Source organism: Phocoena phocoena, chromosome 2 (genome assembly GCF_963924675.1).
Source record: "Phocoena phocoena chromosome 2, mPhoPho1.1, whole genome shotgun sequence".
NCBI lineage: Eukaryota > Metazoa > Chordata > Mammalia > Artiodactyla > Phocoenidae > Phocoena > Phocoena phocoena.
Window position 1 is genome coordinate 24,861,979 of NC_089220.1, and position 24,535 is coordinate 24,886,513.

A 24,535-nucleotide genomic window follows, 5' to 3' on the forward strand; every position below is an offset into this window, starting at 1 on the left:
AGGAGTGTTCTAAAGGTAACTTACTAAGGATCACACAATACCTCCCCCCTGGAGAGTGTTTTGGAGGTGGAGTGTGGAGAAAGAAAGCGTGTAAAAATTTTTGAGTGTGAATGTTTTCATAGCGTCCAATAATTCTGCATTCGCCAGTCTCACGATTTCCCACTCTTTTATTTAACGTTGCCGCCCCCGGAAGGCTTTCGTATTTGGGACCCCAACAAGGAAAATGTGATTAAGTGTAGAATAAAATAAAGAGACTTAAAAAGCATCTCAACTTCGTTAGTATTTTGCCTAGAGAACGCTCTATCGTGTCACAGTGGAAGAGATGCATTTGCTTTTTCTTAACTGAAGCGCTTATCCCGTGATAACTCAAGTTAGAAGAGAACCGAATTGTAGTCTTGTTCAAAGAACTACAAATCCCAGAAGGCAATTCGGCAAAGGGCGCCTGCGCACCGCGCGCTCCTTCCTTTCCCCACCTCTCTGCCGGGAAAGACCCGCCTCGCGGTGCTGTCGCTTGCGCTGGAAGAAGCGGAAGAAGATGGCGCTCACCAGGTGAGTTGTTGATTTGGGTCCTCGATACGGAAGGGTCTGGGAGTACCCACCTTTTTCATTTCTCTTCCCACACTCTCCGGGCAGTAACCCGGCCCGGGTCACAGAGCGACATAGGCCGAGGCCACGGCTAGGCCCTCTCTCCGGCCGCCGGGGCGACTAGGCCTAGCCGAAGCTGGGGTCTTTCCTGAGCAGCTTCCCGGGTTGAGTTCGCCCCCTCACTAGGACCGAAAGTCGCGGCGTGGGGAATAGTTCTCTGGCTTAAGATGCGGAGGAGTCGCATGTGTTTTCGCTTAAGCATCTTGGGGGTGTGGAGAGAGCTCCCTCGGGTCCGCGGCTCGGGTGGGCGCGATGGGAGTGTGGAGGGCAGTGGCTTATTTGTCTTGGCAGAGTGAAACGGGTGGGAGGCGACCGCCTGGCTTACTGCCGTTCGCCTGCCGAAGTCTCTCTCCTGTCTCTGTCCCTAAACAAGGATTCCCGGGAAAAAAAAGGTGGGGGCGCGGCACTGAACGGAAATTTAAAATCAGCCATAGTACTGGCCGCTGTCTACTAATTTGCGCCGCTGCTCCGCACTTTAACTTTGGGCCTTAGAATTTCTTCCCGTAGATGGAACCACTTCGGATTTTTGCTGTCCCGGTTGCCTTGGCAACCGCAAGTAAAGTGGTCCCCGCCTTTAAGAGAAAGATGCTTAAGGGGGAGATTCCAAGGAGTTACGTAACTCCTATTAGTTGTCGACCTTGCTGCCCCATCTAAATAGAAAAACTTTCCATGCGAACGAACGCAACAGGAAAAGTTGAGTGTCACAGAAGGTAAAGAAAGTAATCACGTTAGTACATACGCTTGAGTTCCCTAAACACCCTTCATTCTCCTCACATACGTTTTTCCTGGCTGATGACAGTTATGAATCCTAAACGTAATTGAATCAGAAAATTCTTTGGGGAATTACTTTTGGATGCCTTGCTCTATCCTAGGGCTTGTGTGTATACAGAAGAAAATCTGACAGTCTTTGGCTGCAGGGAAGATGGGGTACAAGGCATACAGATATGAAACAAAGAACCACACAGAATGCTTATTGTGTAGTACTAACCTTAAGTGCAAAAAGAATTAGATGGAATGAGCTGAATGAAATGGAGCGTGTTCTTTAGTAAATGTTGCAGGCAGCAAACATTTGATTGAGTGCTCTCCAGATGGGAGAAGTGTGACAAAGACTAGTCGAGTTATGAGGAAAGGCTTTGGGGAAAAGATGGAATTGGAAAAGGACACAAAAGAAAAATATCAGAGATACTGTGGGTATTGTGTGCTTAAAAGTGCAGTGGCAGGGACTTCCCTGGTGGTCCAGTGGTTAACACTCAGCGCTTCCAATGCAGGAGACGCGGGTTCAATCCCTGGTTGGGGGAACTGTGTGGCGTGGCCAAAAAATTATTATTTTTTTTCCTTAAAATTGCAGGGGCAGAGTGCAGTCTTTAAATAGCTTGACTTACATAGCTTTCAGATTTTGTTGAGTTTTAGCTAATTTGGTTTCTAGAGATGGTCTCAAGTTTCCAGGTGAACTGTTATCTCTGAAATCTACCAGGGATTCTTAACAGCAGGGACTGGACATGCTGATGTGTTACAGTCCTGGTGTTACTAACTAAAGATTTAAAGTCATACTGATTTAATTTTCTAAACTCGTGTGTTTAAGGTTATGTATCTAATAATATCACTTGCATTTAATACACTTTCTTTAGTAAAGGGGAAAGGATAGACTAAGATGTCTCCACAGTGGCACTACTGATGTTTTGGACTGGATAATTCATTCTTGTATGGGACTGTCCTGCGCATATTAAGATGTTTAGCAGCATCTTTGGCCTCTACCCACTAGATGCCAGTGGAACCTCCAAACCCCTTTCTACCCCCTACCTCCCAAGTTCTAACAATCAAGATGTTTCCAGACATTGTCAAATGTCTACACTGTAGATATTTTGCTCCCAGTTGAGAAACACTGAGGTAGACTTTCTGCTGGCTTATGCAGCCCACCCCCACCATAGGAGTGTACCTCATGGGAATATCATCTTTTACAGGGAACAACAAAATTAAGACCCCCTGGAAGGCTAGGGTGTGTTCTAATTATAATCCAGGCCAGATTTCATGTTTACTGGTTTGTCCAAACTCTGCCTTTTGATCATTTTACTGACTGGTTCTTCCAACAGAAGGTAAAGACAAGAGAAATGAAACATAAGTAAATATTTTGGCTTCTTTGTTACTGTCTTTGTATCCCTCCTATGTATTGGGTATACATGGTTTACTGAAAACAACTGTGGTATAAGCCCAAAACGTTTGACTCCATTCATCCAGTTAGTAAATCGCATGTGTTGAAAGTCTACTATGTGTCAGGCTAGGGTTGGTTTTACAGTATTGAATCAGTCAGGCAAACCTCTTATCCTCACGGAACTTATATTCTAGGGAAGACAGACTGCAGGAGTAAACAAATCAGTAATGCAAGTTCAGGTAGTAAGTACTAAGAATAAAATACAAATAAAGGGATAGAGAGTGATTCAAAGTGTGGGGTGGAATGCTGTTTTGGACAAGGTGGTCATGTGACAGCTGTTGGGAGGTATAATTGAGCAGGGACGATGAATACTAAGAAGCAAGCACTAAAAAATCTGGGGAAGAGTTTTCTTAATAAGTAAATAGAATACTTTATGGCAGTGGGAAAGCAAATGTAAAGATCCCGAGATGGCTTGTTTAAAGGAACAAGTAACATAAAAATGAGTGCAAAGGGAAGAGTGAATATATTTATTTTGCCAACATTGAAGTAGGCCCTGCTGTGAGCTAGCTAGACAATGCATAGAGAGTTAGGAATAAAAGAAACAGAAGGCGTGATTCCTGCCCTCAAGTTGCCTACAGTCTAATGAGAGAAAGAAAGGTAAATAAATAGATGATAGCAGTAAATAAGGTAGATATTGTAATAATGATACATAGAGGGTCTTGTGAGAGCATGGGTGGTTAGTTTGGGCAACTAACCCAAACTGGGGGAATTGGGGAACAGCTCCAAATAATCAAATATTTATGGAACACCTGTTGAATGGTATTTAGACACCGTGCCAAGTGGTTCATGGGTACTGTCATTTAATACTTATTACAGCTCTGTGAGATAGGTAATCTTATGGTCTGTCATTACAGATGAGAAAACTGAGGTTCAGAGAGGTAAACAACTAATCCAGGTTAGTGAGTGGCATAGGTAGGATTTGAACTCTTGAGTTCTTAGCCATCACATTACCTGACCCGCCAGACTGGATTAGAGCCCTCTGACATACGCTGTCATAACACTCTGTACTTTTTCTTATCACTTAGTAAGTGGATTACTATGGATTTGTGTGATTTTGATTCTCTCTCTCCCCTGCAAGACTCAGCTGTCTTTTTCTGTTCATCATCTCATTGCCTACCTAACACAGTGCCTGCACCCCAGCAACCACTAAATATTTTTGAATAAATAAGCTCTACTGCTTATTCACATATTCTTTTTTTTTTTTTTTTTTTCTTGCGGTACGCGGGACTCTCACTGTTGTGGCCTCTCCTGTTGCGGAGCACAGGCTCCAGACGCGCAGGCTCAGCAGCCATGGCTCACGGGCCCAGCTGCTTCGCGGCATGTGGGATCTTCCCGGACAGGGGCACGAACCCATGTCCCCTGCATTGGCAGGCGGACTCTCAACCACTGCGCCACCAGGGAAGCCCTATTCACATATTCTTACTAGTCAAGAATCACAAAGGAACCTTAACTTTTCCATTAAATGTATTATTCATATACTGGAATCCTTTTGTGGTACTTTGGGATATCTCTATAATAACATTTATCATACTTAAAAGTTAAGAATGGTTTAGTAGAAAGGCTGCTTTGATTCAAGAGTACCAAATTACATCTTTAGAATTTCTGCTTTGGATCTTTGACCTCTTAAATTTTAAATTCCATTGTAAACTAGATACCTTGGGAAAACACACTTAAATGTGCAACTCGTGTTTTCTTTTTTTATCCACCTCTTTGCTACATTCAGTGCTAATTATTTTTTTGTATCGATGCTAAAATAGTTAAAAGTAGGAAGCATAAGAGTAAAATAGTTAAAAATAAGGAGTAAAAGACTAGTAAAGACACTAAGAAAACCATATACTAAAGAGTTGACCCCTTGGTAATTGAGAAAATTTACTTATTGTAAGAAAAGAAAGGTGGAAGCATAAAAACTCATTGGTTTATTATGTGAAATATCTGTTAATTTTTTTATTCTGGGCACCAGTTGCCTGCATCCTGGTCAGATGATTTTACTGTATGTCTGTTAGTACTTATTTCTTTCCAGGCATAATAAAATGACTGATAATCCTGCCATAAATCATTGGAAAGTTTGTTCTTTTGCTCAAAGGAAAAAGTATTACAGGAAAATAGTGTCTGATGGCCAAATTGCAATAATCAAATATAAGAGTTTTTAAAATTGACTTTTATTATCTTTGCTTATAGCTTTTTGCCTGCACCTACTCAGCTATCTCAGGACCAGCTTGAGGCTGAAGAAAAAGCAAGATCGCAGAGATCACGACAGACCTCACTGGTCTCCTCTCGAAGAGAACCTCCCCCATACGGGTACCGGAAAGGCTGGATACCTCGGTTATTAGAGGTAAATAATTGTGCTGAAAATTATTATAGCACCTTTGTAAAATAAGTTTAAACCCTAGAACTTCTGCATATGAATGTCAGTATGATAGAAATTCTGGTTGTGAGCTCTCAAGACATGTCCTTCCTTCAGAAGATTGAGCTTTTTCTTCTTGTTTATTCGCACTGCTTTATGATCACTGAAAAAGTGTACAATTTATGTCTATTCTTATGTCAAACTGTTACTTATGTACAGAAGAAACTAACAAACCCTTTATGTTTGGGGGGTGTTATAGTATATGGAAAATAATGGGAAAGTAAGAGGAAAAAGATGAAAAATGGTTTCACGTTCAGGTGCCTTTCCCTCCCTCTCCCCTTCATGCACAATGCTGCATCACCCTGAAGAAACAACTTTCCTCCAGGGAAAACTCCAGCAGCATTTCCTTTTCTGATTTCTTCCTGTTGGTATAGTTTCTTTTTAGGGATTACAGATGCTCTACTTTTGGCCTCTCGATAGATTAGGGTGGGGTGGCAGGCATCATTTTACCTACAGTAGAAATCTCATCCTTACTTGGATTTCAGCATCAGGACATTCAGGTACTATTAGCTTTTAAAATCTTACTTGACTATCAAAAGTGTCATATATCCTGGTGGAGCAGAACAGTTTATTTGAAAATCAAACCAAAATGGCCAGCTAATAGAAATACTGTGAGTGCTTCTTGAGGAGAGTGAAAGTTCTGTGGAAGAAAGCATCTTGTTCTAGTTTTTAAAGTAAAAGCTATGATTTTTCTGGCACGCTTTATGACCGCGTAATGCCACATCTACAGTCTTGAAGTGCTTATTATAGTTGAAGAACTCTAGTAAATCTGAGCCCGTGTCAGATTGATGGCCTGGCTGCAGGTAGTACCTTTCTTGGGAATACCTTAACTATTTTCTGCCTAATTTACAAGAAAACATCTCCTTTAGCTTTATTGTTTGTTTTTAAAAATGTCAAACCTTTCTTTAGCAAGTAAGCATGTTGTACCTAGAAAATCACATATCCAGGATCTAATGGAATATTTCTTGAAGGAGGAGATCATATAAAAGTGGCTATTTTCATAACTTTTTTCCATCAAACCCCCTCTAAATGATTAAGATTAATATATTTTTTCTCTCATTTCTTAGTGAAATGATTTGCCTTTTTTTGAGTCAGGGTATTTCAGTTTAGTAAAAAATTTAACAACTTTTGGAGTCAAAAGATCTGGGTTCAGGTTCTCATAGCTATCCATGAGACCTTGGAAAAATCACTTTTAACTTTTCTAAACTTGAATTTTTTTTTTTTTTTTTTTTTTGCGGTACGTGGGCCTCTCACTGTTGTGGCCTCTCCCGTTGCAGAGCACAGGCTCTGGACACACAGGCTCAGCAGCCATGGCTCACAGGCCCAGCCGCTCCGCGGCATGTGGGATCTTCCCGGACCGGGGCGAGAACCCGTGTCCCCTGCATCGGCAGGCGGACTCTCAACCACTGCGCCACCAGGGAAGCCCTAAACTTGAATTTTTTCCATATGAAAATATGAGGTGTTGAAGAACTACAAGAATTAAATGAGAATATATGTGTGGGCAAGTATTATTAAATTTAACAAAACTATTTAAATTATATTTAATCATATGTTAATTTGATGATATACATTTTTGTAGTATTAAACTTCATTGACAGACTTAGCTTGTTCTACTTTAGAAGTCTTAATTCTCTTCTAAGTAATTGTATAATCATCGTTAGAAATGTGGTAAACTCATTTCTGGGTCCTTCCTATTTATTTGCTTCTCATGGAACACTGAATAAATAAGATGTTGTTAAAATCTGAAGAAGAAATATAATTCTATACTTTTTTTTTTTTTTTTGGCTGTGCTGCTCAGCTTGCGGGATCTCAGTTCCCCGACCAGGGATTGAACCTGGGCCACAGTGGTGAAAGCCCGGAATCCTAACCACTAGGCCACCAGGGAACTCCCTAATACTTTACATTTTTGCTCTACCTATAGCATGCATGACCTGTCCTTCACTAAGAAAATTATGTATGCTAAAATGGAAAATCTTTTCCTTATGCTAAACATTTTGTTTAATTTCTTCCTGTCATGTACATAAAATCCACATCCTTGCCGTGGTCTAGAAGCCCTTTCGTGATCTGTTGTTTGTACACCCATGCAGACTTATCACCTATATGTCTGCTCTTCTGCCCTCAGTAAGCTACAGCCCCAATGGACACTCATTTCCTAGAACATGCCAAGTTCGTTCTTGCAGCAGGGCCTTCACACTTGCTGTATAATCTGCCTAGAAAATGCTTCCTTCAGATTTTCCCATGACTGATTTCTCATCATTCAGGCTTTAGCTCATGTTACCTCTTCACAAAGGTTATCCCAACCACACTATCAAAAATAGCCCCTCTTGGGACTTCCCTGGTGGCGCAGTGGTTAAGAATCCGCCTGCCAATGCAGGGGACACGGGTTCGAGCCCTGGTCCGGGAAGATCCCACATGCTGCAGAGCAACTAAGCCTGTGCGCCACAACTACTGAGCTTGCACTCTAGAGCTCACGAGCCACAGCTACTGAAGTCCGCGCACCTAGAGCCTGTGCTCAGCAACGAGAGAAGCCACCGCAATGAGAAGCCCGCGCACTGCAAGGAAGAGTAGCCCCTGTTCACCGCAACTAGAGAAAGCCCGCGCGCAGCAACAAAGACCCAATGCAGCCTAAAATAAATTAATAAATTTTAAAAATAATAAAGAAAATAGCCCCTCTTCCCAGTCCCTTTATTGCTTTCAAGGCATTTATCACAAGCCAAAAATTATGCTTTTTATATCTTTGCCCACTAAAATGCACACTCCACAAGATCAGAGACCTCTGTTTTGTTTACTGCCATTTCTGTAGCATCTAGCATAATAAGGGCTCAATGGTTATTTGTTGAATAAGTGAATATATCTTAAATCTCAAACTACTATTAAATATTCTTTTTATTTCTTTTTAATATATAGGATTTTGGAGATGGAGGTGCTTTTCCAGAGATCCACGTGGCCCAGTATCCCCTGGATATGGGACGAAAGAAAAAAATGTCAAATGCACTGGCCATTCAGGTGGATGCTGAAGGAAAAATTAAGTATGATGCAATTGCTCGACAGGGACAGTCAAAAGACAAGGTAACCCTCTCATTGATTTTTTTTTCCCCATTGATAAATATTTTGTGAGGAGTTTTTTTAATTGTATGAAAAATGATAAATCTGGCCATTTAGTTTATGTTAAAAGTAACAGTGACGTATACTTAGGCTAACTGAAGATGACTTCATAACAATATGAACAATATAATATGACTTCATAACAGCAATGACTTTTTCCTTTGAAATTCCCCAAATTGGTGATAGGTTATGTATACTTAAGGGTTTTTATGTATTTGTTTTACATTTAAAAAACAGTTCTTCTTTTTCCCTTCTAGTTTTATTGAGATATAATTGACATACAAAACTGTATATTAAAAACAATTCTTTTATAGTACTAACTTTTTTAAAGGCTAGCAAATTTTTTAAAATCTACAATCCTAGCACCCTAAAAAAATTAAATTTAGTTTTGTGTATAGTCTTCTATTTCTCTTCCATGTACTTAAAGAGTACATAGATACTGGGCTTCCCTGGTGGCACAGTGGTTGAGAGTCCGCCTGCCGATGCAGGAGACACGGGTTTGTGCCCCGGTCTTGGAAGCTCCCACATGCCGCGGAGCGGCTGGGCCCGTGAGCCATGGCCGCTGAGCCTGTGCGTCCGGACGGAGCCTGTGCTCCGCAACAGGAGAGGCCACAACAGTGAGAGGCCTGCGTACCGCACAAAAAAAAAAGAGTACATAGATACTTAATTATTTTAATGGTTCATTTGAATAGAATTAATCATATAAACTTCTTTCTCCCTTGATTAAGTACAAAACTGACACTTGCTACTTTTAGGATGGCCCTGCTTACAAAGTAATCCAAAGACCAAAAATGAAGTTTACTTAAAATAATCTCATCACAGAGCAGCCACACTCAGAGCCAAGGAACTGTTTTTAAGCCCTAGTTTGTTTTTTTTTAATAAATACTCCAAGTATTTGGAGTATTTTGGAGGTAAAAGGGCTCTTCAGAATTGAAGATACTGGGGAAGGTACTTGAGAACCTTCACTACCTGTCCTTTGCTTCTCTCTCTCCCAAACATTTTCATTTTACCCTGTAAGACAGCACTAATGATAAACCATCCTTTGCTCCTCCGTCATGGCTGCTAGTTTTTGGGGAAAACAATTATGCAGTCATGCAAATTTGTATCTCAGGTTTCAGCAGAGCTGTCTTGATGTTCCTCCAAGCTTAGCTCCTATTCCTCTCCATCCCCCCTCAGTTTAACAGGCAACTCCCCATCTGTTTGCAGATAAGGCTATTGGAAGAAAATTGTGGCTTTCTTTATCCTGCACGTGTCTTTTTGTCTTGACTATTCCTTTTGTCTCTATAACAAATCTCTTCTCCTATCTAAACCTAATCTTGCCAAGTGTATTCTAGTGTATCCTGGATCTCACCCCTTCCCCTTTTCTTTGTAACCTCACCTTTACATGTATTCCCACTTTACATATATACACACACGTACACACTCAAACATACTCATCCTTTTTTTACATGAATGAGATTTTAATTCTCATAACTCCCATAGACGCTTTTTTTTTCTTAAGATGTTTTGAAGATTTTCATTAAGAAAAATCTATATAGATATTCTAAGCATTAGTGGTTTCCAATTTTTTAGTTTTGCACACAGTGCTATATTCAAGATCCATATATAAACATCTTTGCACATGAGTATTTGTGTAAAATAAATTCTTAGTAGTCTATGCATTGGGTCAAAGGATATTCACATTTCAAATGTGACACATAATGCCAGTATGTTCTCTAAAAAGCCTTTGCTTAATCATTATTCCATTCTTTTGTGTTTCCCTCAGACCCTCCATCTGTTAGTCACCATGATTTATCTTATTTCCTTAACATTTCTCTAGTATTGTCCCTTATTTGCTACTTAGTTCAGACGCTTATTTTTTCTTGCTTAATTTACTGCAGCAGAGTCTGAACCCATCTCCTTGGCATTTGTCTTGCCTGCCTGAAGAAACAGTCATTCACGTTTTTCTGTTTCTCTCCCTCTCTCCCCCACAAAAACACATACAAGCATGCACACTTAAAATCTTTCCATAGCCTTCAGGATAAGAACCAGCCAAGCACCTATGGCACACTTGACCCCTTGCTTACCTTTCTAGCCTAGCATCAACTTTCATGACCAGAATACTGAAATCCAAAAATAAAGAGTCCAGTTTTAGCTGTTCTGTTTATTTTCAATAGAAAATAATCACCATAACAGGTGGTTGTTAAAGGAGAAGAAACTTGCAGGCATTCCCTATGAATGTCTGCTATGAGGAACTTCTTGCAGCTCCCCTATTATGGCACATTCTTTCTTACCTTGGGAGCTTCCCCTGGGTTCCCTCCGATGCTGGGGAAAGCCGTCTCCCTATTCTTTTTTCTGGCTGAATTCTATTTTCAAGTCGCAACTTGCTCTTCACTATTCCAGGATACTGTCCCTGATCCTCCCTAGCTAGACTGGGTGTCCTTCCTCCCTATTCCCTGTGTTTACTATAAAGTAGCAGTTGTAATTATCCATTTTGTTGCAATTATCCTTTTGTTGTAGTTATCCATTCACTAACAATGTTCTATGTCATTTGACTAAAAGCTCCTTGAGTACAGAGATTATATCTTTTCATTTTCCTCTTTGGCACCTAACTTAGTGCCTGACAGCTTGACACACAGGCATTCAGAAGTGTTTGTTGGAGGTATTATAGCAATATTTATTGAATAACAGAAAGCCACTTTTCCTGAAGCCAGTAAGGAAGCATGGTCCACTCCTGCAAAAGGAAAAATAGATCCCTATACTTGCAGGGCATATACTGGAAATTTACCCTGGGCCATGAAGGCCTTCATTCACCTTTGTTTTGGTGCACCTCTCCTTCTCTGGAATAATAACTATGCTTTATCAGTATTTGCTACCTCTCCTCTTGTTTATTAGGAAAAAGCAGGATTTTAGGACAATAATTTGACTTTGACAGGATGTGTAATTTTGAATGAAATACAGTTTTAACCCATTTTACATGTATACTAGTGATTCTTTTGTATTGAAAGTAGAGTAGAAATGTTAAAACTGAACTGTTTATTTTTGGATTTCAGTATTCTGGCCAAATAAGGTCTCCATAGTATTGTTCGTTACACAGTAAAAGCCTTACATGTTTGCCTAGAAATCAGCCACTGGAAATGAACCCTAGACTAGTAGTTTATAGGGGTACCACTCTCAGGTTCATACTAACCCTGACTGTAATGGGGAGGCTGTACATGTGTGGGGTATATAGGAAATCTCTTTACATCTTGTTAATTTTGCTGTGAACCAAAAACTGCTCCTAAGACTGCTTAAAAAAAATCATAATAAATAACCACAATGAAGATTAAAAAAAAAAAGAATAGGGCACTCAATGAGTTGAGAAGAAGGATACTGAAGAGAGTGACTACCTGGAGTATTCTAACATTGTTTATGATGGATGTATTTCCTTGCTGGACTTTATACCCTGGAATATACACTTGAATTCCTTATACAAATTTAATTAATACGTTATTTTTAAAAGCGGATGTATTAATGCATGAAGTTCTAGGCTGCATGTAATAATTCAACATTATGCATTGGTATTTAGAGGAGGGGGACACTTCTTGATTATTTGGGACTGTCTTGAGCATTGTATTATGTTTAACATAACTGGCACTACCTATTAAATGCCAGTAGTGCCCCCTCCTGCCCCCCCCCCCCCCCGCCGCCATTGTCTTAAACAGAAACATCTCACATATTTTCATAGGCCCTGGGAGGGGAGTTGGAGGCGTTAGCATTGCCCTGTGTTAAAACCACTGATTTTCCTGTTTTAGAAGTAGGAATTGGCTACTAAATGCACAAAATGGGATTTTTAAAAAATTCATTGTCATTCAGAATACTGATATGCAAGGTCCTTGACATAGGATGAAAATGACTTATTGGATTATTGAATTTGCGCTATACAGCAGTGGTTTCTGATTTGTATCAGAGGGATCTGGCATTCTTCAGAAACCAGGGACTTCTCACTGAAATATTAATAGTGAAGGAGCAAGAATGGAAAATGCTAGCTGTAGGTATAAGAGGTGAACAAGGAAAGGTTCCAAGGGATAATCTTCTAGGGCAAGTCTAAGGCGATTGATCTCTCTAAATGTAAAGTAAATACTGTGTACAAGACTTAATGGTAATACAAAATTGGGAAGGAGAAAAAAATTTTTAAGTAAATCTCAATAGAACTAAATCCTTTTTTTTTTTCCAGTTGTGACTTCAGTCATAAATCTTGAAATAAAAAGCCTGGTGTTTACATTTTTCCTTCTGAAATTATTAAATAGGAAATGTTACATACATGATATTGCCTAAAAGAATGCCTTCAACCCCTCAGCCACCCCAAAAAAAACTCCAAACAACCTTAACCCCAAGATAAATTGTATGTTATTACCTTGTTCATAGGATTTCACGAGCTATGTCTATAAAGACAGTGTTTTCTTTCTCTACCTCTGAAATGGTAGGTATGCTGACAAGCTTATCCTTTTAGTCAATCCATCCTTTGCCAGTTTTCAGTAATAAAAAACTTCTGTTTCATAGATGAGTTATTACTTTATCTTGTTCACAAAACTCATTTGTGCTCCTGATACCTTGGAAGGTATGTTGTAATTTTTCAGATAATCCTCCCCAGCCCCTTTGCCCCCTGAGATATACTGAGTTTCTTCAGCACATTTGGTTCTCAGGCAATAAAAATTGGGGGTTTTATAGTTAATACCATGGAGGAATCTTGCTCTTCAGATGTCCTTCATCAGCTTTGTGAAATGCTAAAATCTTACTGATGCTCATTTAAAGGGTTATTAACTTTGGAATACCCAAATAAGAAGCAGCAAATGGCTCTTGTATGCTAAATTAGTATTGAGACTTTATGTTGAGTATATACGACTACCAGGGAGTAGAATCCCTTCCTGTAGCAATTACTGTGTAGAAGTAATTAACTCTTCATAGTCTTGGTATTATTTTCTAGAGACTGTTATATAACTTTTAATTCTTATGATATAGATTTTTTCCATACTGAGAAGTAAGACTTTTTTTTTTTAATTTGTTTTTATTGTTGGCTGCGTTGGGTCTTTGTTCCTGCATGCGGGCTTTCTCTAGTTGCGGCGAGCCAGGGCTGCTCTTCATTGCAGTGCGTGGGCTTCTCACTGCAGTGGCTTCTCTTGTTGGCAGAGCATGGGCTCTAGGCACGTGGGCTTCAGTAGTTGCGGCATGCAGGCTCAGTAGTTGTGGCTCTCATGCTCTAGAGCGCAGGCTCAGTAGTTGTGGCGCACGGGCTTAGTTGTTCTGCAGCATGTGGGATCTTCCCTGACCAGAGCTTGAACCCGTGTCCCCTGCATTGGCAGGCGGATTCTTAACCACTGCGCCACCAGGGAAGCCCAAGAAGTAAAACTTTTGAGGTCAGCTACAAGCTGTGTGATCTTAACGCACTGAGCCTTGCTTCTCTCACTGGAGTGAGCTTTAGGGTCCCTTCCAAAATGAACACTCTGAGAGGATGGTGACACTAGTAGTTCCCATATCAATAGACATGTTTTGTGGTAAATTATCTACATTTCTTACCTGATCCCTTTTCTTATTCCTGAGAAAAACAAGCTAGAGATTTCAGTCTATAGTCATGATACAGTTTTTCCAGGAAATCAACAGCTTATGTAGAACATTCTGCAGGCCCAAAATATATGTACCTTTAGCATAGAATAGAGCCTCTCTGAAAGTCATACATTCAATCATTTGTACAAAAACTATTGACTGAATGCCTCCTGGGGACCAAGCATTGTTAGAAGCACTGTAGATACTTTAATGAATGAGAGATTCCTCATCAATAATGTAGGTATAATCATTGTGCACACTTCATAGGGTTGATGCGAAAGTTAGTTTATATATATAAAGCAAAAGAACAGTGGCACAAAATAAGTGCTTAATAAATGTTACCTATTATAATTGTTATTACTTTAATGGGCAAGACAGGTAAAGATTTAAAGTAGATAATAATTTCATACTGTAAGCAGTGCTTTGAAGAGAGTAAACAGAGTTCTGTGACACTGAATGATTGGGTAGGGAGGGGTTGCTCCTTTAGTGAGGGTGGTCATAGGAGGCCTCCCCCTTGCATACCTGACCTTAGAACGAAGACTCAGGTTGAGAACCCAATTGAAGAACCGGGAGCAATACTCTGTAAAGGCCCAGAATTGGGGGAAAGCAGGTTGTGTTCGAAAAACAGAAGAGTCCATGTGACTGAAGCATAAAGAATGAGGGAGCGAGAGGTACAGGGGAAGATTGAAGCTGTAGGCAAAGCCAGGTCAGGTCGTATAGGCCATTAAGTTTTTTTGCTCTGTTGTTTGGAGTGAGAAATTAGCAATAACATGCATTTCCTTTAAGCTGTTTTAAGGAATGTCATGGTAGAATGCAATTATTGATATAAGACTTTGACTTATAGTAGTAAACATTTTCTTCTGCAGAAAATTTCTGAAGATCTCAAGTACCCAGGAATTTGGTTTTCTTTCATATTTATAAGTTGTCCTTTATCTCTGTGTGTGTCAAAGAATTCCTAACTCAAGCAGCAAAATCTAGAATGCTGCTTATCTGTTAAATTTCCAGTACTTCTGTTTTTCTATAAAATCTGCCATGTAAGTTATTATGGAAGTATTCGAAAGGATAGATGGACATGAAAGTCAGTAATATTCTGTTCGGCAGAGGCCTACCAATCAGATAACAGTCCTAAATTTGGATAATGAGTGTAAAATAAGGTATGTGTGTAGAATTTTTTTTTTCATGGAAGAAAGTGTTCTGGGTTTTTTGACCATGGCATATGTTCATTTTCTTAGTCTATGAATAGAGTTGATGCCATAAAAGACAAACATTATAAGTAGGGCGAGGTCAATGAAATTTTTTAGGCCTCCTGAATTTGGAAATTATTCAGTAACCTGACTTAAATTCCAGTGAGCTTGTAATCCAAGATAATGGTGCTATAGGCAGTTTATATCATCATTAATTTCAAGTCCTAGTGAGGCTCAAAAATAGGGATCACTGATGCATAAGATTTCGTTGGCACAATTTATTTGGACACTGACTTGATTAGACGATCTCGAATAATTTAAATGCATGAGGTCAGAGGAAAATTATTAACTTTTATAGCCAGGGCAGCAATTTGTGTATATATATTTTAAACTTCCTTGGTTTTAAAATCTAAAAGACAAAATCTGTGTCCTAAATTTATAAGTGTGCTGAGAGGACATTTTGACTTCTGAAATGACTTAATGAGGTTGCTTCTCTTCATTCTTTGCTTTTCTTAAGCCTGCTTTTGTTTGAACATTTTAGGTCATTTATAGCAAGTACACTGACCTGGTTCCCAAAGAAGTCATGAATGCAGATGACCCAGACCTGCAAAGACCTGATGAAGAAGCCATTAAAGAGGTAACTGGGAATTTATATATATAATTAGTTTAGATGACGTTTTACATCTTTATTAACTTTCAAACCACTCAATGTGTTGTTTCTTATTTCAGATAACAGAAAAGACAAGGGTAGCCTTAGAAAAATCTGTATCGCAGAAGGTTGCTGCAGCCATGCCAGTCCGAGCAGCTGATAAACTGGCTCCTGCTCAGTATATCCGGTATGAATCATGCCTGGAGGTTTTAGTTTCACGTTGGAAGTGATTGGAGTTGGGGGTCCTGGTATTCTTTCACTATCTTTAGTCACAACTGTAAATGCAGTTTTTTGAATAATGACTTGAAGCCTATTGACTCTTTGCGCATTCAGTTGAAAGCAGAATATTTTAAGCTATCCACTTGTAAGATATTAGCTATTATGCTATTTTAAAAACATTTTTTGTTTTTAGAAATTAACAGTTACATAGAGTATGTGGTGCAAACCACAATGATTATAGTTTTCCATTTTTATATAACAGTATATTGGAAATATTATATAGTATAATACTATTATAATTATTTAATATAATAGTATACTATAAATATTAATATCATTTATATAATAATAGGCATCCTTATAATATTTCCAAATTTTGAGGGATTTCACGCAACTAAATCTTTATGTGGAAAGATGATTCATATATAGATATTAACGGAGATTGAGAGCTGGTAGGACTGCTGCCATTATTCTTTCTGTTATACAGCCTATGCTTAGTCAAAAACTACTAACTATAAGTTGCTTGCTTAGGATATTATGAGGCATTTTTTCCTCAAATAGGTGCAGACTTACAAAATAGGTGCTATTTTTTAGACCTCTTATCTGTGAAATTGAACACTGTGGCTTCATGGTTCAAAATGGACTGTGATGAATTATTTGCAAATTAATACAGCTATAGTTTACATTGTGCTTATAATTCAGAATTGCTGTTAGTTCTCTTATCTCTGCTGCTATCTGCTCTGCCTAAATTTTGTTGCAATTTTCGATTAATACTTTGTGAGAGAAATTGACAGTGTAGTCCAGTTTAGGATTGTAATAGAAGAAAAATACCTATTGAAAACTTGAACTGGTTATACCTTTAGTTTCATCTACATTCTTTAGATACACACCATCTCAACAAGGAGTGGCTTTCAACTCTGGAGCTAAACAGAGAGTTATTCGAATGGTGGAAATGCAGAAAGATCCGATGGAACCTCCAAGGTTCAAGTAAGTAGGTGGTTTCATGAGAAGGAACCACTATTCCTAAAGAGATATCAAAGGAGGAAAATGTATATCAACATGTAGATGGGTAAACAGATCGTGAGACATCTATACGTGGAATACTGTTGAGCAATAAAAAGGAATAAACTTTATTTAATATGTGTAGTAAAGTGAAATGGGTGAATCTCAAAATAATTATGCTGAGTGAAAGAAGTGGGACACAAACAAGTACATACTGTATGATTCTTTTCATATAGAACTCTAGAAAATGCAAACTAGTCTACGATGACAGGAAGCAGATCAGTGGTTGCCTGCTGGGAAGGAGGGAGTATGGATTGGCGATGAGAGGAAAAAGAGGGATAGGCAAAGGGGCATGCAGAAACTTTTGGTAGTGATGGGTATCTTCACTATTTTGATTGTGATGATGGTTTCACAGGTATTTACTTGTGTCAGAAGTTAATCAGATTGTACACATCATGTATAGTTAATTGTACATTAGTTGTACCTCAATAAAGCTGTTTCTTAAGAAGGCAAAAATATATTGCTCGATGAAATGATGTTAATAGTGTGGAGGTGAAGTGGGTAATGATGATGACAGAGTTGGCTGTGTTTTAATAATTGTTGAAGATGAGTGGTTGTGATGAGAAAAACAACTTTGGAGGGAAACAACTTTTTTTTTCCTGAGTTGCTGCCTAGGCATTTTACAGTATGATAGCCCTGCTCACACCTAGAGACTGGACATTTAGATTAAGACTTGTGTTTAGGATGCCGGTCATAAGTTCCCACTTTGCCTTTCCCAGGGAACCTTTTAAAATATAGTTGGCCCTTTGTATCTGCAGGTTCTGCGCCCGTTGTTCCAACCAACCACAGATCAAAAATATTTGGGAAGGTTTTCCCTGGTGGTCAAGTGGTTAGTACTCTGTGCTTCCACTGCAGGGGGCACGGGCTCAGTCCCTGGTCGGGGAGCTAAGATCCCACATGCCGCGTGGCATGGCCAAAAGAATTGTTTGTAAAAAAAAAAAGTCCAGAAAGTTCTCAAAAGCAAAACTTAATTTGCCACACCTACCAGAACTATTTATATAACATTTACATTGTATTAGGTATTATACGTAATCTAGAAATGATTTAAAGTATATGGGAGGGGTTTCACTGGTGGCGCAGTGAAATAATAATAATAAATAATAATAAATAAATAAAGTGTATGGGAGGATGTGTATAGGTTATATGCAGATACTACGCCACTTTTTTTTTTTTTTTTTGCTGTATGCGGGCCTCTCACTGTCGTGGCCTCTCCCGTTGCGGAGCACAGGCTCCGGACACGCAGGCTCAGCGGCCATGGCTCACGGGCCCAGCCGCTCCGTGGCATGTGAGCTCTTCCCAGACCCGGGCACGAACCCGTGTCCGCTAGCATCGGCAGGCGGACTCTCAACCACTGCGCCACCAAGGAAGCCCCTACGCCACTTTAATAAAGGACTTGAGCATTCACGGCTTTTGGTATCCTCAGGCGTCGAGGAACCAATCCTCCTCAGATACCAAAGGGTGACTATAACTACTTAGAGTTAAGCCCCAGGAAAAGTTAGTATCCTTTGTCCCAACTACCTTATAAGTAATAGGTATTGCTATGCTGCTCTCCATCTCCTGCTCACTTGTGGCCTAGGACAGAAGATTATCCTTCCTCCAGTTCTTTCCTCGTTCCTCACTCCTCACTTCTGGGATCTGAAAGTAATAATAAATCTTGTGACTCTACTTCTTCAGGTGGGTGTATTAAAACTGCACCTTTAATTGAAACAACCCAATGGGTTTCACTTCCCCAGAGTGGGAGCTTGGATGCTCAGAGAGCTATCTGCGGACCCTGGGTGGGTGTCTTGTGCCCCTCATTCAGCAGGTCATAATCTGCACATTCTTAATTGAATACACCAGCTCTAGCTTCTCGACGCGTTGCTATATTATAGGTGGACATTTGTTATATACTCTGTTTTTGTATCTGTTTGAAGCTTTACATAATAAAAAATAAGGAGGGGAGACGACATATTAACTAAAAAGGAAAAATCTGTATCACTCTGTGGTTGTGCTTTGGTTTATCCTTCAGGATTAATAAGAAAATTCCCCGGGGACCACCTTCTCCTCCTGCACCTGTCATGCATTCTCCTAGCCGAAAGGTAATCTTTGCTCTAGTTTAAAATCTCTTTTTGTACTCATGATTACTAATTTTATAAATAACCTCGCATAGAATAAAGTCTAGATGCCTATGTAGTTACATTTCACCACACTTAGTTTCTTTAATTTGTTTTCCAAGACCAAATAGGGACCCACTCAAGACTATAACATGCGGTTCCAGAGTGCCTATGAGAATGTATGTAAAATGTTAGCTAGTAGTTTTATTATTATTAACCTAACCCCTGCATTTAATGGAATGAAAAGGGTCTGGTATTTGACAAGAAGAATGTTATCATAGTTATAGGAAGGAAGTACCTGGGATCATTAAGTCTGTGCTTCATAGTCCAAGTGGCTTTTTTTAGATATATTTTATTACCCAACTAAAAAAACAAGTTTCTCATCTGAAAGAAGTCACATCAGTTTAAATATGTAAAAATACTAACCAGCATTTATAACTGTCAAAAATAATTTATAGATTATTTTCCATTTTTTATATTAAAGTTATTACTAGAACCCATGATATGGGAACATAGTATATAGTGCCACCAAACAAATGGAATTAGGACCTTTGACTAAATCCATCCATATGTAGTGTATACTGAGCTGTCTTTGAAGAGAAAGATTGCACTTAGGTTTTTAGCTAGACTATAAATCTAAAAATGTCTCTTCTTCCTCTCTTTTCTCAATTCAGATGACCGTGAAGGAACAACAAGAGTGGAAGATTCCTCCCTGTATTTCAAACTGGAAAAATGCAAAGGTAATTAACTTGTCATAAAATCATAAAAGGTAATTAACTTGTCTTAGTTTTAGAACCTCCTGGAAAACACCCAGGAAGGACCTTCAGCCTGGGTACCTTTAGTTGAAACCTCAGCATCTCATTTAGCTGAAGATTTTCAAGAAGGAACACTCAACTTATGTGACTTTTCTCTTTTTATTTTAATGTAATAGAAATGTTAGTATGCCAGGCACATGAATACCATGTGGATTCTCCTAGTAAATTGTAGTTACTAGAAGCATATAGAGAAGGAAAGGGTAGAATAAAGTAACATATCAATGAAAGATAGTATTCTTTAGAAAACTCAAATTTATATCTAAAATTCTTCCTGAAAGGATTTAAACCAATTTAAATAATCATATGACAAAACAGAGTAAATGTTTGGATATATTCATTGCTTTAATTTTTAAATTACTTGTTTCTCTTTATAACAATGCAAGTATAAACTATATGTACTAATCGCCAAAGCTACCAGGAGTCATGAAGAATCTGTAAAATAATGCAGACTAAATTTCCTAATCACTGTTTCCTCTTTTCTCTCAAATAATATTTCATGATTCTGATGTTGATGGGTGAAGAAGGCTACTTTAACCCATGGTTTAAATATAAATTATTCCTTAAAGGAAGTTAGGGAATTCCCTGGTGGTCCAGTGGATAAGACTCCGCACTTTCACTGCCAAGGGCCCGGGTTCAGTCCCTGGTCAGGGAAGTAAGATCCCACAAGCTGTGCAGCGTGTCCAAAAAAAAAAAGAAGTTATACACTCATCCTGAAACAAAAAGATTGTTGGGTGGTCTGGTTTGGATTGATTAATATGTATGTAACCATGGTATCTTGAGCTGACTCTGTAACACTTCCTTGTATTGGGAATAAAGACCATGGACTAGAGGTCAGTATTTGGGAGTCTAGTCAGAAATCTGGAAAAATAAAGCTAAGCCTGAAAATTACATGAATGTTCAAACGTGTTCCTTGAGTTGTTGAAGTAGGATGCAAAATTTCAAAACACAGAATCTTAGTTGTCTAGCAAATTTTATCTTTTTTCCATTTACTAAAACTTGCAGGGTTCCTAGAATCTGACAAGTCATGAGAACAGTATAGCAGATTACGCTACCTATAGACACTGATTTTAGTGATTTGTTCTACCTTTGTATGGCTGTTACATTTACTTGATGAACAACTATTAACTATTCGATAGTGATTTCCTTTTATTATAACCCACAAACTTAACATGAGAATCTGTTTTCCCAGAGCGTGCACTCTGAAATCGTACTTCCCAAGTTTAAATCCTAGTTTGTCTGTTTATTAACTGTATGACCTTGGGGACGTTACCTCAGTATCCTTATTTGTGAAATGGAAATAATAATGTTACCAGTCTTACAGAATTGATGTGAAGGTTAAATGAGGCCATGGATATAAAGTGCTTAAACAATCCTCCACACAAAACACTCATTGTTAGCTGCTGCTGTTGTTGCTTAATTGTGAAGAAAGATGTAAGGAAAAAACTTTAAATGGTTGTCAAAACGGACATATATAAATCTAGTTTTAAAGACTCTGCAGTAGCTCTTTTGTGACCAGTGTTTTCTATCTGCCTTCACACTAGGGTTATACAATTCCATTAGATAAACGTCTGGCAGCTGATGGAAGAGGACTGCAGACAGTTCACATCAATGAAAATTTTGCAAAACTGGCCGAAGCCCTCTACATTGCTGATCGGAAGGTTGATCTGTTATAATTAAGTTGTTTAATGCTCTTGATAATTTATAAATCCGTTCTCAGTTACCTAAGATACTGTTATTTTAGCTACACTGCTGAGTACCTGAAGAGGCTGTCACCTGTGGATGTGTTCGAGAGATGACAGGTGCTGGTTGCAGCTCTGTACCTGGTCTCAGCGTTCGTAGACTCGAACACCTTCCTCACCACTAGTGGTTCGGCTTCCTCACAACATTCCAGAATAATGATTAACTAGGCTGATCACATTTTGGGAAGATTGCCAGCTGCTCTTTTTAGGTTTCATCATTTTTCTCTCTTTTAAATGTAGGTGTCTCCCAAAAGGTATCAGGGAGGGGCAAATAAACATTCCGATGTGTTGAATGCTATAGAACATGACATTCATAATATTGGCTGTCTATTAATATCATGGTATTACTATGTGTATTTGAACTTTACATACATCATGGCATGTGTATAGAACATAGAAGAGTACACCTTCTGTATCACAGTGAGCACCCTTATGGAAATTATCTCTTGCACATCTACACTAAGGCTTTATCTTTTTTTTTTGAATTTTATTTATCTTGTTATACAGCAGGTTCTTATTAGTCATCCATTTTATCCACATCAGTGTATAAATGTCAGTCTCAGTCTCCCAATTCATCACACACACACACCCGCCACTTTTCCCCCTTGGTGTCCATACATTTCTTCTCTGCATGTGTGTCAACTTCTGCCCTGCAAACCGGTTCATCTGTACCATTGTTCTAGGTTCCACATATATGCGTTAATATACAATTTGTTTTTCTCTTTCTGACTTACTTCACTCTGTATGACAGTCTTTAGATCCATCCACATCTCTACAAATGACCCAATTTGATTCCTCTTTTATGGCTGAGTAATATTTCATTGTATATATTTACCACATCTTCTTTATCTATTCATCTGTCGATGAGTATTTAGGTTGCTTCCATGACCTGGCTATTGTAAATAGTGCTGCAGTGAACACTGAGGTGCATGTGTCTTTGAATTATGGTTTTCTCTGGGTATATGCCCAGTAGTGGGATTGCTGGGTCATATGGTAATTCTATGTTTAGTTTTCTAAGGAACCTCCATACTGTTTTTCATAGTGGCTGTATCAATTTACATTCCCACCAACAGTGCAAGAGGGTTCTCTTTGCTCCACACCCTCTCCAGCATTTGTTGTTAGTAGATTTTCTGATGCCCATTCTAACAGCTGTGAGGAGATACCTCATTGTAGTTTTGATTTGCATTTCTCTAATAGTTAGTCATGTTGAGCAGCTTTTGATGTGCTTCTCAGCCATCTGTATGTCTTCTTTGAAGAAATGTCTATTTAGGTCTTCTGCCCATTTTTGGATTGGGTTGCTTGTTCTTTTTAATATTGAGCTGCATGAGCTATTTATATATTTTGGAGATTAATCCTTTGTCAGTTGATTCGTTTGCAAATATTTTCCCCCATTCTGAGGGTTGTCTTTTCATCTGGTTTATGGTTTCCTTTACTGTGCAAAAGCTCTGAAGTTTCATTAGGTCCCATTTGTTTATTTTTGCTTTTATTTCCATAACTCTAGGAGGTGGATCAAAAAAGGTCTTGCTGTGATTTATGTCAAAGAGTGTTCTTCCTATGTTTTCCTCTAAGAGTTTTATAGTGTCCAGTCTTACATTTAGGTCTCTAATCCATTTTGAGTTTATTTTTGTGTATGGTGTTAGGAAGCGTTCTAATTTCATTCTTTTACATGTAGCTGTCCAGTTTTCCCAGCACCACTTATTGAGACTGTCTTTTCTCCATTGTATATCCTTGCCTCCTTTGTCATAGATTAGCTGACCATAGGTGCATGGGTTTATTTCTGGGCTTTCTATCTTGTTCCATTGATATATGTTCCTGTTTTTGTGCCAGTACCGTATTGTCTTGATTACTGTAGCTTTGTAGTATAGTCTGAAGTCAGGGAGTCTGATTCCTCCAGCTCTGCGTTTTGCCCTCAAGACTGCTTTGGGTATTCGGGGTCTTTTTTGTCTCCATACAAATTTTAAGATTTTTTTGTTCTAGTTCTGTAAAAAATGCCATTGGTAATTTGATAGGGATTCCATTCAATCTGTAGATTGCTTTGGGTAGTATAGTCATTTTCACAGTATTGATTCTTCCAATCCAAGAACATGGTATATCTCCATCTGTTGGTATCATCTTTAATTTCTTTCATCAGTGTCTTATAATTTTCTGCATACAGGTCTTTTGTCTCCCTGGGTAGGTTTATTCCTAGGTATTTTATTCTTTCTGTTGCAGTGGTAAATGGGAGTGTTTCCTTAATTTCACTTTCAGGTTTTTCATCATTAGTTTATAGGAATGCAAGAGATTTCTGTGCATTGATTTTGTATCCTGCAACTTTACCAAATTCACTGATTAGCTCTAGTAGTTTTCTGGTAGCATCTTTAGGATTCTCTGTGTGTAGTATCATGTCATCTGCAAACAGTGACAGTTTTACTTCTTCTTTTCCAATTTGTATTCCTTTTATTTCTTTTTCCTCTCTGATTGCTGTGGCTAGGACTTCCAAAACTAGGTTGAATAATAGTGGTGAGAGTGGACATCCTTGTCTTATTCCTGATCTTAGAGGAAATGCTTTCAGTTTTTCACCATTGAGAATGATGTTTGTTGTGGATTTGTCGTATATGGCCTTCATTATGTTGACGTAGGTTCCCTCTATGCCCATTTTCTGGAGAGTTTTTATCATAAATGGGTGCTGAATTTTGTCAAAAGCTTTTTCTGCATCTGTTGAAATGATCATATGGTTTTTATTCTTCAGTTTGTTAATATGGTATATCACATTGATTGATTTGTGTATGTTGAAGAATCCTTGCATCCCTGGGATAAATCCCACTTGATCATGGTGTATGATCCTTTTAATGTGTTGTTGGATTCCGTTT

At 38.7% G+C, this 24,535-nt stretch overlaps 1 protein-coding gene across 1 annotated transcript in view; it reads left to right on the forward strand.

Moving 5' to 3' along the window:
- Positions 1-510: 510 nt before the first annotated feature.
- SNW1 (SNW domain containing 1) overlaps positions 511-24,535 on the forward strand; it is a 34,446-nt gene continuing 10,421 nt past the window's right edge. Inside the window, exons 1-9 of the mRNA XM_065870854.1 lie at positions 511-549; positions 5,033-5,186; positions 8,166-8,327; positions 15,651-15,746; positions 15,839-15,945; positions 16,860-16,964; positions 19,048-19,117; positions 19,807-19,872; positions 21,489-21,605. Coding sequence (XP_065726926.1) covers positions 536-549; positions 5,033-5,186; positions 8,166-8,327; positions 15,651-15,746; positions 15,839-15,945; positions 16,860-16,964; positions 19,048-19,117; positions 19,807-19,872; positions 21,489-21,605 — 891 coding nt within the window. The 5' untranslated portion in view covers positions 511-535. The remainder of the gene's footprint in view (positions 550-5,032; positions 5,187-8,165; positions 8,328-15,650; positions 15,747-15,838; positions 15,946-16,859; positions 16,965-19,047; positions 19,118-19,806; positions 19,873-21,488; positions 21,606-24,535) is intronic.